We start from the raw sequence: 17632 nt of genomic DNA, 5'->3' as shown, positions 1-17632 counted from the left end.
TTGACCCTTCTTCAGAACAGTTTCAATATGAAGTTGGTTTAACGGTTCAATGTTAAGTTGGAAAAGGATAAAAATCAGTCAATGATTACGATCCCAGACTGGAAAAGGGCAGATTTTCGAGGTCTAAGAGTTGAACTGGAGGACATTGATGGGGAACTCATTTTGGTGAATAAAACGGCAGATGAAAAATGGGAAAATTTCAAAACAGAGAAGAATAGGGTGCAAGCTGGGTACATACTCATGAGAAAGAAATAAGGGGTGTCTAAAGATAGAGCACACTGGAGGACTAAGAGTTAGGGTTGATGAGAAAGTAAGGAAGTGAAAGGAGGCATGTGATGCACATTGGAATAATAAGAGCAATAGAAATCAGGAGGCGTATCTGAAAGCCAGGAGAGAGGATAAGGCTGGAATAAGGAAGACTAAGAGGAAGCTTAAGGAAATGACGGCAAGTTGCACCAAAACAAACAGTAACATATTCTTCAAATATATTAATATTAGAAGAATAGCGAAGGATAGAGTGATGTCCATAAAGAACAAGCAGAGAAAGTTGCTCATCAAAACAAAGGATATGGCTGAGGTTCGAAATGAGTATTTTGCTTGTGTTTTTACCAGATAAGGAGATGGTGACAATGGCCGAGTTGAAAACTTGGGCATTGAGGAGCTGAGCAGTATAGTGACAGATAAAGAAGAGGCACTGAAAAGGCTGGCAGCGCTCCAGGTAGAGAATCCACCAGGCCTGGATGGGATCATCCTAGATTCCTGAGGGAGCAAATTGCGGAACCGTGGGTAGACATTTTCCAGGCCCCACTGAACACAGGATTGGTTCTGGGGTACTGGAGGATTGCAAACGTGACACCACTGTCTAAGAAAGGGAGAAAGGATAACCGAAGAAACTAAAGACCTGTCAGCCTGACATCAAAAGTGGGAAAACTGGTGGAAGCCGTAATATGGGACAAGGTAAATACACACTTACATAAAAATAAATTAATATTAGGCAGTCAACATGGTGTTGTCAAGGCAGGTCATGTCTGACAGTATAACTGAGTTCTTTGACAAGATGACACAGTCAGTGAATATGGATAGTGCTGTTGATTTGTATATTCGGCCTTTCAGAAAGCATTTGATATAGTGTCACATGGCAAATTAGTAATGTCTGGGATTGATGGGTAGCATGGATTTAGAAATTGGCTAAAAATATAGGCAACCGGGAAGGTATAGATGGGAACTTCCCAGGTTGGAGACTAGTTGAAAGTGGTGATCCCCAGGGATCGCTGTGGGGATTTTCTGATTTATATCGAAGATTTTGAGATGAGAGTTAAGGGCAAAATCTCTAAATTTGCAGGTGATATGAAGTTAGGGAGAATGGTGAATTGTGAAAATATAACTGAGTGACTTCAGAGGGGCGTTGACAAATTGGCCAAATGGGCAGACACCTGGCAATGAATTTTAATGCAGAGAAATGCGAGGCAATTTTTTTTGGTTGAAGCAACATGGGGAGACAATACAGGCTCATTGACGCAACTTTGAGGGGAGTGCAGGAACAGAGGGACCTCCCAGCTCATGTGCATAATTCTCTGAAGGTGACCAGGCACATTGAGATAGTTGTTAAAAAGGCTTATAGGATCCTATAAATAGAAGCATAGAGTGTAACAGCAAGGACTTGAAGCTACATATCTACAAATCCTTGGTCAGGCCACATTTGGAGTATTGTGTTCAGTTCTGGTCACCTTATTTAAGAAAGGATGTCAAAGCCCGGCAGAGAGTGCAAAGGGGATTTACTGGAATGATACCAGGAATGAGGGAATTTAGATGCAAAAAAAGATTTTGAAAGATGGAGCTTACTCTCCTTGAAGCAGAAGTGACCTCATGAGGAATTCAAAATGATTAACACGTTTGACTGGGAAAGAAGGATATTTTGTTCCCACTAGTTGGTTGGTCAGTAACTCGGGGTCACAATTTCAAGATTGTCAGCAAGAGAATGAGGAGCGAGATGATGAGAACTCAGAGAGTTGTTAGGATTTGGGATGCGCTGCCTGGGAGAGTGGGGGAGGTGGATTCCATAGGAGGTTTCAAAAGAGAGCTGGAGCTATATTTGAAAAGGATGAATTTAGAGGATAATGAAGATGGGACTGGAGAGTGGAACTGGCTGGGTAACTCTTTCAGGAGTCAGTACAGATACAATGGCTTCCAACTGATCCATAAAATTCTATAATTCTATGATTTTATGTATGTTTCTCATGGAAACCCCACTTCAGCTAAGGCACGCAAAAGGCATTGGGTGTCTGAGCACATGAGAGGTGCTATGGAAATGCAATGACTTTCCTACAGTCTCCATGCCTTGGAACCCAAATGGTGACATTCTGCACAACATTGAACCCAATGCCCTTTGAGGTCCACATCCCAAATGGTGTCTAACAGCAGACTGGGCCTGAAAGCAAACATGGCAGCTATTTCATAGAATCATAGAAACTAGCAGTAGGCCATTCAGCCCTTTGAGCTGTCTCTGCCATTCAATATGTTCATGGTGGATCCTCCATCTCAATAACATCTTGCTGCTTTCCCTTGATGCCTTGAATATCTAAAGGATTTGGTCCTCTCTCTGGTCTCCCTCCTATAGGAAGGATTAGATTCCTTACAGTATAGAAACAGGCCATTTGGCCCAACAGCTCCACAATGACCCTCTGAAGAGTAACCCACCCAGACCCATTCCCCTACCCTACATTTACCCCTGACTAATGCACCTAACACTATGGGGCAATTTATCATGGCCAATTCACCTGACCTGCACATCTTTGGACTGTGGGAGGAAACTGGAGCACCCGGAGGAAACCCACGCAGACACGGGGAGAATGTGCAAACTCCACACAGACAGTCGCCCGAGGTGGGAATCGAACCCAGATCCCTGGTGCTGTGAGGCAGCAGTGCTACCTACTGAGTCACCATGCCACCCTCAATTGCACCGTCTGCCATGATGGAATGTTGCTAAACTTGAAAAGGTTCAGAAAAGATTTATAAGTTTGTTGCCAGGGTTGGAGGCTTTGAGCTGTAGGGAGAGGCTGAGCAGGCTGGGGCTGTTTTCCCTGGAGCGTCGAAGGCTGAGGGGTGACCTTATAGAGGTTTACAAAATTATGAGGGTCACGAATGAGGTGAATAGCCAAGATCTTTTCCCCAAGGTAGGGGAGTCCAAATCTAGAGGGCATACATTTAAGGCGAGAAGGGAAAGATTTAAAAGAGACTTAAGGAGCAAATTCTTCATGCATAGGGTAGTGTTTGTATGGAACGGGATGGCAGAGGAAGTGGTGGAGGCTGGTACAATTGCATCATTTAAAAGGCATCTGGATGTGAATATGAATAGGAAGGGTTTGCAGGGATATGGACCAAATGTGGAAAATGGGAGTAGATTAATTTAGGATGTGGATGAATTGGACTGAAGGGACAGTTTCTGTGCTGTACATCTCTATGACTCTTTGACTCTAATGGAGAAAGCAAACACTTGTATAGTCTGTTGCATGATTAACAACAGTCTCAAAGTCTTCACAGCCAATGAGGTATTCTTGAAGTGAAGTCATTATTGTGATGTAGGAAATACAGCAGCCAATCTGCATTCAGCTAGCTCCTACAAACAGCTCTGTGCAAATGACATGACAACCTTGGTTTTTCAGGTGAAAGTGGGTACTGCTGGAGATTAGAGTCTAGATTAGAGTGGTGCTGGAAAAGCACAGCAGGTCAGGCAGCATCTGAGGACCATGAATGGCTTTTGCCCGAAACGTCAATTCTCCTGCTCCTTGACTACTCTGATCTCGACTCTAACCTTGATTTTTTTGTGCGATATCTTTTGACAGATAAATATCAATCCGGACACCGGGTTGACCTTCGTTGAATGGGTTCTTTTACATCTCCGGGAGCAGGCCGTTTACAATATTAACCTGAAAGGTGGCACTTCTGACAGTGCAGCACTGCCTCAACACTGCAGCGGAGGATCAGCCTTGATCGATATGCCCAGGTCAAGCTACCACTGCCTGCAGAGTGTCAGCTCTTCCCACGTTCCTGTCAGGGTCTCAGATTCCCAGGCTGAGAAACTGGAATTTGATTACAGTTAGCAATGTAGAGACAGATTGGACAGCAGCTTTGAAGTTGTGAGGGGGGGGGGGGGGGGGGGAGCGGTGGCGCTAGATACTGATGCAACGAATTGCAGGTCTATTGAGAAAGGGAAGGGCCAAATTGGACTGCACCACTGCTCAGATTCAATAACCATTCCAAGTTTCCCCCTATTTCAACAGCAAAACATTCCCAGAGTTCTGAGGAAGGGTCACCAGACCCGAAACATTAATTCTGATTTCTCTTCACAGACACTGCCAGACCTGCTGAGCTTTTCCAGTAATTTCTGGTTTTGTTTCTGATTTACAGCATCCACAGTTCTTTCGGTTTTTATCCCCAGTCTTCAGCAATGCCCAATTACAGTCCTCCCTGCTTTCCACTGCCAAGTTTCGCAGCAGGGAGTGAATCTCTTACCGACAAGCACCGGGAATGACGGGAAAGCGAGAGGGAAACAGAGAAAGAGGGAGAGGGAAACAGAGAGAGAGAGAGAGAGGAAGTGGATGTCAGAGAGAGAGAGAGAGAGAGAGAGACAGAAAGTGGGAGACAAAGAGAGGAAGAGGGAGACAGAGGGAGAGGGAAGACAGCTAAAGAAAGGAAGGGAGTTGAGAGAGGGGATTAAGAGAGAGGAAGTGCAGAGAGAGATGGGGGAGGGGAGAAAATGAGAGAAAGGGTAAGAGAGAGGAGGAGGAGACAAAGAAACAGAAGAGGGGACGGGGAAAGGATATTGAGAGAGGGGGGAGTGGCAGAGACAGAAAGAGGGGAGTGGGGGTTGAGAGAGAAGGGAGAGCGGTATGAGAAAGAGGCAGAGACAGAGAGAGAAAAGGGAGACAGAGAACTGGAGAAACAGAAATGAAGAGAGAGGAGAGGGGATTGAGAGAGAGAGAGAGGGAGAGAGAAAGAGACTTGGGAAACAGAGGTAGGAGACGAGAGAGGTATAAAGAGAGGGAGCGTACAGGAGAGAGAGAAAGTGATAAACAGACAAGGGACACATGGAAAAGGGAGTGAGGGGAGAAAAAAGAGAGGGTGTGTGTATGTGTGTGTGAGAGAGAGAGAGAGTGGGGAGATAGAGGGACAGAGCTTTGACTCATTCTGAAAACATGATCCCCTCTGCTAATCATTCAAAGCTGCTAATTGTTCCACAAACAAATTCTTTAAAGCCTCTGGGCAGATGTCTCCAAATGCTTTCATTCAGGACCCCATTTTGCACAGTGCTGTGGTTACTGAGTCTGACTGGTCTACACCAGGGTTGCTCCACACGAAGCAACCTCTGCCTTCCTCCATCCAACCCTGTGGCTGTGAGCTATACCCCTCCCTCTCCTGGGTTCAACATCTCAGGGTGAACTGTAGCAGACACTGCATTCTGACCATTTTCCAGATAGAGACATCCTGCCAGAATTTATTTGCAATTGCCTTTTATTTTTGATTTCTGCCACCTTTTATGCTTTGATGCCCTCCTATGATTCCACAAAATGTGGTGACTTTAGCTTCTTGGCTGGCGGAAGATCCTGGATCCACGGATTATATTTCTTCTGCAATCATCTGCTCTGTGCCCAGTACCAACCTCACCAAGACATTTCTCTCATATCACAACCGACAACTCACTTTTCCATCATGCAGCATTCAGTTGGCCATTCGTATTGGGATCTGAGAGCATCAGTAGGCCATTCAGCCCATCAGGTCTGCTCCATCATTCAGTGAGATCATGGCCGATCTTTTACCTCAACTCCATTTTCCTGCACTATTCCCATATCCATTGATCTCTAGAGATCTATCCATCCCAGTCTTGGGCATGACAGATTTCCACAGCCTTCTGGGAAAGGGAATTCCAAAGATTTGCCGCCCGCTGAGTGAAGGAATTGTTCCTTACTTCAATCTTAAAATGGCCTCCATTTATTCTGATACTGTGTCCTCTGGTTCAGGAACAAAACAACTTGGGCAAATATCCTTCCTCTATGTCTCCTGTCAAGGTTTCAGGGAGGTCAGGTCTCATTGTCTTCATAGATTCTTTACAGCGTGGAAGCAGGCCATTCAGCCCATCAAGTCCACATTGATCCTGCCCAGACTCAACCCCCCACCCCCCCTCCCCACCCTACCTGTAACCCTGCATTTCTAATGGCTTGCATAGACACTACAGGGAAATTTAGCATGGCCAGTCCACCCTAACCTGCACAATGTTGGACTGTGGGAGGAAACCGGAGCACCCAGAGGAAACCCCACACAGACACGGGGAGAATGTACAAATTCCCCACACGGACAGTCACCCGAGGCTGGAATCAGACTGTAGCCCCTGGCGCTGTGAGGCAGCAGAGCTAACCACAAAGTCTGGAGAATACATGGCCAGTTTACTCAGTCACTCATCACGAGATAATCTGGCCATCCAGGGAACAGTATTCAGTTACAATCGTGACGGACAGCCTTCATTGGTTTTGACAGCCAGTACTATTCCTATTGATTCTGGAGTTGGAGACAGAGACCAGGCACTCTGTAAAACGCACACCCATAAACACTGTGCATCCTCACGGTATTGATCCTGGTAATATGAAATATTCATAATATCCATGTCTTTATTTCTTGGGGACACAGATTTTAAAAGGCACGTGAGTAAAGGAAAGTAAAAAGCGAAAAGGTAATTACTGAGTTTAAATGATTTAAAAAAATCATTGCTGGACGTTGCTAGCCAGGCATTATTGATTGTCCATTCCTAGTTTTTTAAATTCATTTACAGGATGAGGGTATCACTGGCTCGGCCAGCATTTATTACCCATCCCTAATTGCCCCGAGGGCACATTGCTGTGAGTCTGGAATCACGTGGAGGCCAGACCAGGTAAGGATGGCAGTTTCCTTCCCTAAAGGACATTAGTGAGCCAGATGGGCTTTTCCTGACAATCAACAATGGATTCATGGTCACCGTTAGAGTCCAATTTCCAGATTTGTTTTTATTTCAAGTTGCACTATCTGCCGAGGCAGGATTTGAACCCGGGTCCCCAGAACATTACCTGGGTCTCTAGATTAACAGCCTAGTGATAAAACTACTAGGCCATTGTTGCCCTGAAGAAGGCGGTAGGGAGTTGTTTTCTTCAACTGTTGTAGTCCATTAGGTGTGGGGACACTCAGAGTTCTGTTAGGGAGCACGTTCCAGGATTTTGACCCAGAGACAGTGAAGGAATGGGAGTAAATCCCCAAGTCAGGATGGTGAGTGGCTTGGAAAGGAACTCGCAGGGGGTGGTGTTCCCATGTATCTGCTATATGTGCTTAGTCTTAATGTAATCACAGAAAGTAATTTTGCTTCAGACCATGAGAGTCACAGAGACACAGAGATGTACAGAATGGAAACAGACCCTTTGGTCCAACCCGTCCATGCCGACCAGATATCCCAACCCAATCTAGTCCCACCTGCCAGCACGCGGCCCCTATCCCTCCAAACCCTTCCTATTCATATACCCATCCAAATGCCTCTTAAATGTTGTAATTGTACCAGCCTCCACCACTTCCTCTGGCAGCTCATTCCATACACGCACCACTTTCTGTGTGAAAAAGTTGCCCCTTAGGTCCCTTTTGTATCTTTCCCCTCTCACACTGACCATTCAGCTCAACAAAGGCAGTGCCTTACAGAAGAGGAAAGTGACAGTCACTAATTAAATGACAAATGAGGCTGGCTGTCTTCAGCTTTCTGTCACTTGTTTAGAAAAACATAGGAACTGGTCCATTCCCGGCAAGGTGGGAGAAACGTGGAACACTTTTCTGCAAAAGGCAATTAATGTAAATGTTCAGGCTGAGCCTCTTGTTATCCAGGTATTAAGGGATAAGAGGAACGGTAAGTACAGTGATTGCAACAAGGTCAGTCAGGTGGACCTCATAGAATCTGAGTTCCCTGATTGGGGCTGTTAACCTGGTTCAATCAGGGAGTCCTGGCTGACAGATATAAACAGGAGTGTCAGAGGTCATGTTCACTCTGAGAGCTGGCTCTGAGGGAGCTGGATCAGGCTCAAGGACCCTCCGTGTGTAAATAAAGGGGGATTTAATGATGGGACATCACTCTGTAGAGTGATTTCAGTGGGAAGATGGAGTTAGCTTGCTACTTTCTAACTGAATGGTGCCAGACCAAGTACAAGGGGTTAAATGGCCTCCTCCCTAACTCTCAGTTTCCTGGATATTGTGTTTTCCCGGCCCCTACATGGACTTGATTCCCACCGCTCAGCCTTCCCTGTCCTGCAGTTAAGAGATTTTTAGGAACTCAAAGAAGTCATCTCCTTGATGTAATGTGCATTTTTTCCAAATCACAGAATCGTTACCATGCAAAAGGAGGTCGTTCAGCCCATAGCACCTGCACCAGCTCTTCAAAAAGCCATTGTTCCTCATGTCAATCTCCTGCCTTTTCTCCATTTCCCTGCACACCACTTCTATCCAAATAACCATCTGATATCCTCTGGAATGTGTCAGTTGAACCTGCCTCCATCACATTTCCAAGCATTGCATTCCAGAGCCTAACGACTCACTGTGTGAAAACATTTCATCTCTCATCACCCTTACCTCCCTGGCAAATGAAGTGTCAAGTAATCATATCCTGACATTTTCTCCAATCATACCCTTCAGTGTTTGTGCAATATACACTCCCATACACACACAGTTGCACAGACATACAGTCTCTCTCTCTCACACACACACACACACTTACACGCAAACACACACTTACACACAAAGACACACACATTCTCACGTATACACACACACATACACAACCTCATACACATGCACACACACTCAGACACACACACACTTATACACACACAGTCACACGTTCTCACACACACACATTCCCACACACTCGCCAACACACACACACACACACACACACACACACACACACACACACACACACACACACACACACAAACACACACACACACACATCTTTTAGTCAATGTTTAGTGTGTCCCTCACAGATTCCTAGCCCCATTGCGGGCTATGCAGCTGGCAATGGCAGTTCATCCCAATATAGCTGCACTCTGTTATCTCCCAACCTTCAAGCAAATCTTTAGAAGCTGCTAACTCCTGGAAGTGTTTGCGCGACACTCAAAATCCCGAAGTGCCAGGTGAACCTTTCAGGAGTGATATATAGATCAGGATAAGTACCAGCAAGAGTAAGTGGCTGCTACTGTGTCTTTACAGACAAGTCAAGTACCTACAGATTCTATTAACCCATTAACTCTGTTGACCCAAAAAATTAACCAAAGCTATCAGAGCAACAGCAATGTGGCGTACTTCACATTGCTGCCAGATTTATAAATATAGTCGGGTATTGGCACAGTGAGATCAGCACAAGCCCTGTTAATCTCACTCTGACAAATCTGCTCCATATTGACGTGACAACATTGTTGAACTGTCTGCTCTGCTGATTGCTGTTTCTCGCTGTCTTATCAACTGAAATGTGGGTTAGTAACGCCCTGTGCTCGCGGCCTCCATCAGCTATCTCCCCAGCATTCAAAGCACATGCCAAGTCAGCCAGCTTTTATCCAATGAACCCCACGTCTGTAGCAGCGCTGTGGCTAACACGCCTGAGGAGTTCAAAGGACAGAATTCCACCAACAAGGTACCCGATTGTCAAAAAAAAACAGAACTGAGAGCAATTTCTTTGAAGAGCCACCGAGAGTCGAAACATTATCCAGGACAAAACAACTCGAGACTCGAAAAAGTCTTAATCTCACGAGGAATTAAGGGGTACGGGTGAGTGGCGTTGAAATGCCCATCAGTCATGATTGAACGGTGGAGTGGACTTGATGGGCCGAATGGCCTTACTTCCACTCCTGCTTCTTATTAGCTTCTCTCTCTCCATGGATGCTGCCTGACCCACTGTGATCACCAGCATTCTCGCACCTTCTCCATGTATCCATTGACAATATTGTCTGTTATTGAGCTTTTTCTATTAATTGTTTATGTCCTGCATCATCTTTCTCTGTCTTATAGTGCCTGTTTCCAAATCATGTTGGAGGATCATTCTGGGAGGGGTGCTGTGGGCTTGCTCTGGCAGGATACAAGCTCCAAATGGTAAATTGGGCAAACTATTGTTGGTTATCGTCAAATGCAATCCTGTCCAGTTCCTCTTCTGCCCATTCATCTGTAAGATATTTTCCAAAAAGACCTCGCTGGATAGCAAGCTACAAGAGCAGGTCAGAAACTAAGAATCCTGCAGCAAGTCACTCACCTCCTGACTCCCCACTACCTCCAAGGCACAAGTCAGGAGTGTGCTGGATTTACTCCCCACATGCCTGGATGGCTGCAGTTCCAACAACAACGTTCAAGAACCTTGCCATTATCCAGGACAAAGCAGCCCGCTTGATTGCCATTCACTTTCTACACCACTGGCAGCAGTGGTGTACTGTCTAGAAGATGCTCTTCAGAAATCCACTAAAGATCCTCTTCCAAACCCACAACCACTTCCATCTGGAAGGACTAAGGGTGGCAGCTGCATAGGAACACCACCACCTGCAAGTTCCTCTCCAGGTTCCTCCTGACGTGGAAAATATATTGGCTGTTCCTTCACTGTCACTGGGTCAAAATCCTGGAAGTCACTCCCGAAGGGCATTGTGGGTCAACCCACAGCAGGTGGACTGCAGCGGTTCAAGAAGGCAGCTCCCCACCACCTTCTCAAGGGGCAACTAGGCACGGGTAATAAATGTTGGCCCAGCCAGTGACATCCACATGTCATGATTGTAAAAGATAGAGGAGCTCAGGGGTGTAGCCTGCTTAGCCACATTGTCGAATGAATACACAACGCAGGGCGCTGTAGAACATTCGCTATTGATTCAGCATTGAATAGAATAACAGCCACAACAGAGCAATATTACATCAGGGAAGTGGAATTAATCATACAGCCTCGACAGTGTGGAAGGAGGCCATTCAGCCCATAACAATCCTCCAAAAAGCATGCCACCTCCCCATTTCCCATGGCTAATCCACCTAGACTGCACATCCTTGGATATTCTGGGCACATTTGCACAGCCAATTCACCTAACTTGCACATCTTTGAACTGTGGGAAGAAACTAGAGAACCTGGAGGAAACCCACACAGACACAGGGAGAACGTACAAACTCCACACAGACAGTTGCCTGAGGTGGGAATCAAACCCAGGTCCCTGACACTGTGAGGCAATATTGCTAACCACTGAGCCACTGTGGCTGGTTAAAGTCTGGTTAAGTGCAACATCTTTCTTTTGCCTCCTATACCTCTAGACAGGGCTTTGCTTCCAACTTCTGCCCTCCCCACATGTCTTACCTTCCATGGTATTGGTGAGAACACTAGCTGCACTAACAGCTCGCTCCCTTTGGTAGGTCTCCTCCAGGTAACTCACAGAGACCCGATGGTCTGTCAGCAAATGCTTCTTACTCATTTCATTCTCCGATGGGGAAGACTGCGAAGGAGAAACAAGCAACAATGTTAAAGCTGGAGTGTGACAGCACCTGAAGCAATCCCTACTTCAGCCATCAGGGTCAAGATATTAGACATAAAATCAGGAGGGACTGCTGCAGAAACTCAGCAGGTCTGGCAGCATCAGTGGGGAGAGAAACAGAGTTAACCTTTTTAATCTGGTATGTCTTTTCATAGGGAAGGCATGTCACAGATCCCTGAAGTTGGCAAGTCAGGTTAATACACTAAACAGAACCCAACATTGAGTTCTCCAATTTCAAATAGCCTCCCTTCCCATCCCCCGACTCCCTTCCCAGCCCCTCTCCCTCCCTTCCACTGCTCCTTACCACCAACTGGATTCCTTCCTCCCATTGACCAACCAGTTCATATTTTCTCTATCTGTCTCCACCTATCCCCACTTCAGCATCCTGCCCCCGCCACCCCCTTTATCTGCAGCTAACCCCCCCCCCCCCCCCCCCCCCACACCCACCCCCAGTCCTGAAGAAGAGTTACACCCAAAACATCGACTTCTCCATCTCCTGATGTTGCCTGGCTTGCCGTGTTCTTCCAGCCTGTCTATCTAAGACAGGTGAATAGGCTGGTTAAGTAAACCCACAGGTGGTTTGTCTCTGTCAGCCATGGCACAGTTTATAAGAGAAGGGAGATTGTGTTGGAGCTGTGCAGGACCTTGGTGAGTCCACAGCTGGAGTACTATGTGCAGGTCTGGTCACCGTGCACTCGTGGAAGGATGTGAATGTACTCGAGAGGGCGCAGAGGAGATTCACCAGGATGCTGCCTGGGATAGAGCAAGTCAGAGATGAAGGGAGGCCAGATAAGGTCAGGTTGTTTTCTTTGGAGCACAGAGGATTGAGGGAGGACCTGACAGCGGTGTGTAAGATTATGAGGATAAATAGAAAGCAGCTGTTCCTCTTAGTTGAAGGGGGAATCATTTTAAAGTGAAAGACATGTGTTTTAGAGGTGATTTGAGGAAAAGCTTTTTCACCCAGAGGATGGTGGAGATCTGGAATGCACTGTCTGAGAGCGGAGTTGACGTGAGTAACCTGACAACCTTGGAAAGGCTGAAGGGTCACAACATTCAGGTCTATTGGCCTGGTGTGGGAAAGTGGGACTAGTGCCAATCTGTCGTCAGTGTAGAATCAATGGGCTGAAGGGCCTCTTCTGGACTGTATGATTCTAGCAAAGTATTACAGTTGGTTCCCACATCCAAGTTATTGATGTAGATTCTGGATGGCTGGGGCCCAAGCACTGCAGTACCCACCTATACACAAGCTGCCAAACTGAGAAAGACCCATTTATCTCTCCTCAACGTTTATCCCATTCACAGCACTTGGGCAGTGCTGTTTAGGCCCGTGTTTATTGTCCATTTCTAAGTACCCTTGAATTGAATGGCCTGCTAAGACATTTCAGAGGGCAGTTAAGTTAGGTCTGGAGTCACACGTGGGTCAGACAACAGATGACCTTCCCTAAAGGGCTAAGTAAACCAGATGAGTTTTTTTTTCTGACAATTGACATTCATGAGACTCTTAACTCCAGACTTTTATTGAATTCAAAGAGGGATTCAAACCCAGGTCCTTATGTTATCTGGGTTTCTGAATTAATAGTCATATGAGTGTATTTTTATGCAGCCTGCTTGGTGTTCAGAATTCATCTTCACACAGCAATCTTGCAGAAAGTCTATTGCAAAGTGGGCATCGCTTTCTTACAAAGTCTTTTCCCTGAGGTTGGGGAGTCCATAACTAGAGGGCATAGGTTTAGGGTGAGAGGGGAAAGATATAAAAGAGACCTAAGGGGCAGCTTTTTCATGCGGGGGTGGTACATGTATGGAATGAGCTGCCAGAGGAAGTGGTGGAGGCTGGTACAATTGCAACATTTTAAAGGCATCTGGATGGGTACATGAATAGGAAAGGTTTAGAGGGATATGGGCCAGGTGCTGACAGGTGAGACTAGATTAATTTAGGATATCTGGTCAGCATGGACAAGTTAGACCGAAGGGTCTATTTCCATGCTGTACCTCTCTATGACTCTATGATTCTAGTGATTATACCACTAGACCATCACCTTGTGACTATGCTGCTCCTTTAACAAGGTTATTCTGCCTATGTTTTCTCCTTCAAGAGGGGTCATAAAGGCAGAGGATCCGATATGTCTGGAAATATCCACTTGAAAAGGCATTTAAGGTTTTTTTGAAAAGCACTTGTACAATGAAAGGACAATGCTAGTTCTCCCAGTTCAGGGATTTTTCTAGTTTTGGGTTAGTTTTAGCTGGGCACCTGAAGAAACAGCTCCATGCTGATCCTCTCTCTCTTGGACATGTCTCTCCTGTAAGAACCTGTGTTTGAATTTACCTTTTTGCCAAGGGCTGTGTTTATGGGATGTGGCAGTAAATTGGAACAGCTCTTTGTTAAGTTGTGTTTTCATGTCGGCTGGGTTTTCAAATAGTTAGGCTATTCTAAATTGGGTCTTCCTTTGTTCGTGTGCAAATAAATTCGGCTTTGTTTAAAACTGAATGGTTTGGCCAGCTGTGTTGCTGCTGGAATATTCACCTCACATCTGCTTAAAACAACTAGAAAGGTTAGGCTCTGGGCTACCTTTGTAAAATATTTTGAGGTGGTCTGGATCGGACTGGTCCATAACAACCTCAATACTTTAGTCCCATAGAGAGTGGGTGAGAGTGCAGCTGGTGCATTTTACACAGTTTGGTGCTTTTACCCAAAAAAGGATGTACTTGCCCGAGATGTAGTACTGAAGAGGTTCACTAGAATGATTTCTAGGATGGCAAAACTGCTCCTTGAGGAAAGATTGAGTGAATTGGGCTTATATTCTTTGGAGCTTAGAAGAATAAGGGACAGTCACTTCGAAATGTAAGATTCTACATTGACAGGCACCAAGGACATTCCCCTGGCGAGGAGGACCTGGTGGGAGGGTCAAAGAGCTGTTGGAGGCACAATGTGCTACCTCATTCCACGTGGTGTAGTGAATAATGCCCCTACCATTGGATCCGAATGTTCAAGAGTCATTAGAGACGTGTCATAATGTGCCTCAACTCGTTGATTAAAATAAGTAAGATTCTCCAAACAGACCAGGAAGTTTGTTTTGAAATGTAGCTACTATGAAGTGGGAAACAAGGAGGCCAGCTGACACACAATAAGAAGCCGCAATTCAAATTTACATCAGCCATGAACTTATTGAATGGCGGAGCAGGCTGGAGGGGCTGAGTGGCCTCATCCTGCCCCTAAGTTGAATGTTGGTATGTAACTCATTGGATTACCTGCTGGCAGTGCTTGTTGAAGGATAATGAGTTGGGAACTGGGGGAGCTCTTGTGCTTGGGATCTTCATCCTCTTCCCTAACTCACCCTCCCTCATCCCCTTTCACCACCATCGAATCAAACACACCCGCGCCTCCCTGTGTAAGTGTAGTGCTGCATTTGAGCATGAGGTCACACAAAGTCTATGCGAGCTGTGCGTGTTCCTGAATGAGTGGACGTGTGTGGGTGCCCCTAGTGGCCGACGTTAGCCCTGCAGGAAACACAATGAACCTTGAAGGCCCCCAGCATCAATGCTCCTGCTGAAGACCATCACCGTGGAAACACTGAGTGCCCTTTCTCCATGACCAGCAAATCGTCACTGAACTCGGTCAACTGTTGCCCCGAGTCCATCAAGATCGGACAACAGGGGGGCCATGTATCCAAAATCTCTTCTTGCTCCACTCAACGTGCCAAGACGGAGAGGAATTCACATCCGTGCTGACTAACTGACCAGGATCCCCCTGAGGATGGAGCTGCTGCTTATATCTGGTATCACAGGCATCCTTAATGAGCTATTTAAGCAGCGAATCAATATTCCTCTCCACAGCCTGGTGCCAAAGAGCAACTCATCCCACTGCCTGCCTGGGTTTGCTTTCATGTCTTTCCCTAAATCACAGAATGTAGTTGTCCCATGGAAAATAGGCTCGCTCTCGGTAACACACTAACAAATCAGCCGAGGGAATAGAATTAGTCTGAGCCACATCGGCATTCAAGTGGACAAGGTGGACAAGGAGGTGGCGATGTGGTGCTAAGGTCACTGGAATAGAATCCCAGGTTAATGCACTGGGGTGAGATCACTGGGTTCAATCCCACCATAGGTGCCGGTGGAATTTATATTCAATCAATGAAAGAGCTGCATTCAAAAGTTAATGGTGAGCTTGATCTCCCCCCATCCCCAAACCCACAAGACACAGGAACAGACGTAGGCCATTCAGCCCACTCAGTCTCCACTGCCATTCAGAGAGAACATGGCTGATCTGATCATTCTCAGCTCAACTTTCCTGTCATAGAGTAGAGTTTACAACCCAGAAACAGACCGCTCGCTCCAACTCATCCAAGCCAACCTGATATCCTAACCTAATCTAGTCCTATTTGCCAGCACCCGGCCCATATCCCTCTAGACCCTTCCTATTCATATACCCATCCAGATGCCTATTAAATGTTGTAATTGTACCAGCCTCCACCACTTCCCCATCACAGTTGATTCCCTTCCTGATTACCAATCTGCCTGTCTCAGTCTTGAATACACCTCAAGCCCCAACCTCTCAGTAAGGAATTTCTCACAATCAGCATGCTCAGAGGAGTAATTCCTTCTTATGTCTGTCTTAAATGGGTGACTCCTTATTTGGAGAGCTCTCAGGCTGTCCCACAAATAGAGGGAAGAAACTTTGCTAATTTTCCTTGTCAAGCCCCCGCAGAGTTTTGCACATTTCAGTAAAGTATCCTCTCACCTTCCAATGTAGACAGGCATGAACCATTCAATTTCTCCTCATAAACCAGTCCCTCAATAGCCTAGTGAAACATCTCTGGACTGCCTCCAATGCCAGTATATCTTTCCTTAGATAAAGGGACCTTAGATAAAGGGACCAAAACTGATCACAATGTTCCAACTGTGGTCAAACAAGTGTCTTGCACAGATTCAGCAAAAATTTATTTTTACATTCCACTCCTTCTGAAATAAAAGCCAACATTTGATTTGCTTTTTCTATTACCCTCTGAACTTGGATGCTAGCTATTTGTGGTTCATACATGAGGAGTCCCAAATCCCTCTGTAGCTTTCTGCAGTCTTTCATCATTTAAATAATATTCAACTCCTCCTGGCTTCCTAGAACAATGCACAATCACACATTTCTCCATATTATATTCCATCTGCCAGGCTTTTCCCCCCTCGCTTAGTGTGTCTGTATCCCTCTGCAAACTTTGGGTCATCCTCACGACTTGCTTTTCCCTCTATTTTCGTATCACCTGCAAACGTTGCTGCAGTACACTCACTTTCTCCTTTCGAGTCGTTAATATAGTTTGTAAATAAATGTGGGCCCGTCAGGTCAATCGGTGCCCTCTGGGGATGTAAATCTGCTATCCTGACCCCATCTGGCCTACAAGTGACTCCAGACCCCTGCAACTTGACCCTTAATGGCCCTCTGAACTAGAACATAGAACATAGAACAGTACAGCGCAGGAACAGGCCAGTCAGCCCACGATATTGCGCCAACCATAACTCCAAATTAAACTAATCCCTCCTGCCTGTCTTGGTCTATATCCTTCCATCACTGGCATATCCATGTCCTTATCTGAAAGCCCCTTAATTGCCCCAATCATATTTGCCTCCATTACCACCCCTGGCAGTGGGTTCCACACTCCTATCATCCTCTGTGTAAAAGCTTGCCCCTCGCATCTCCTTTGAACATTCCCCTTCTCACCTTAAATGCATGCCCCCTAGTTTTAGACAATTCAACTCTGGGAAAAAGTTACTGACCATCAACCCTCTCTACGCATCTCATAATTTTATAGACTTCTATCAAGTTTCCCCTCAGCCTCCACTGCTCCAGAGAAAACAACTTGAATTTTTCTAGCCTCTCCCTATAGCTCATACCCTCTAATCCAGGCAGCATCCTGGTAAACCTTTTCTGCACCCTCCCCTAAGCCTCCACATCCTGCCTGTAATATGGCGCAAAGCTTCAAAATGACTTCCTGACTTTTGTACTCAATTCCCCGACCGATAAAGGTCGTCTTTACCAACCTATCTACTTGTGTGGCCACTTTCAGGGAGCTATAGGCTAGGACCCCAGGATCCCCTCTGTG

General features: G+C 46.0%; 1 protein-coding gene across 3 annotated transcripts in view; it reads right to left on the bottom strand.

Moving 5' to 3' along the window:
- Positions 1–17632, bottom strand: part of scn5lab (sodium channel, voltage gated, type V-like, alpha b) — a 501419-nt gene that overhangs the window by 252165 nt on the left and 231622 nt on the right. For all 3 annotated transcript variants that reach the window (XM_072576302.1, XM_072576305.1, XM_072576304.1), the window contains exon 14: positions 11372–11507. In XM_072576302.1, the coding sequence (XP_072432403.1) occupies positions 11372–11507 (136 nt within the window). The remainder of the gene's footprint in view (positions 1–11371; positions 11508–17632) is intronic.

This window comes from Chiloscyllium punctatum, chromosome 8 (genome assembly GCF_047496795.1).
Source record: "Chiloscyllium punctatum isolate Juve2018m chromosome 8, sChiPun1.3, whole genome shotgun sequence".
Taxonomy (NCBI): domain Eukaryota; kingdom Metazoa; phylum Chordata; class Chondrichthyes; order Orectolobiformes; family Hemiscylliidae; genus Chiloscyllium; species Chiloscyllium punctatum.
This window is presented reverse-complemented; position numbering and strand designations above follow the sequence as displayed.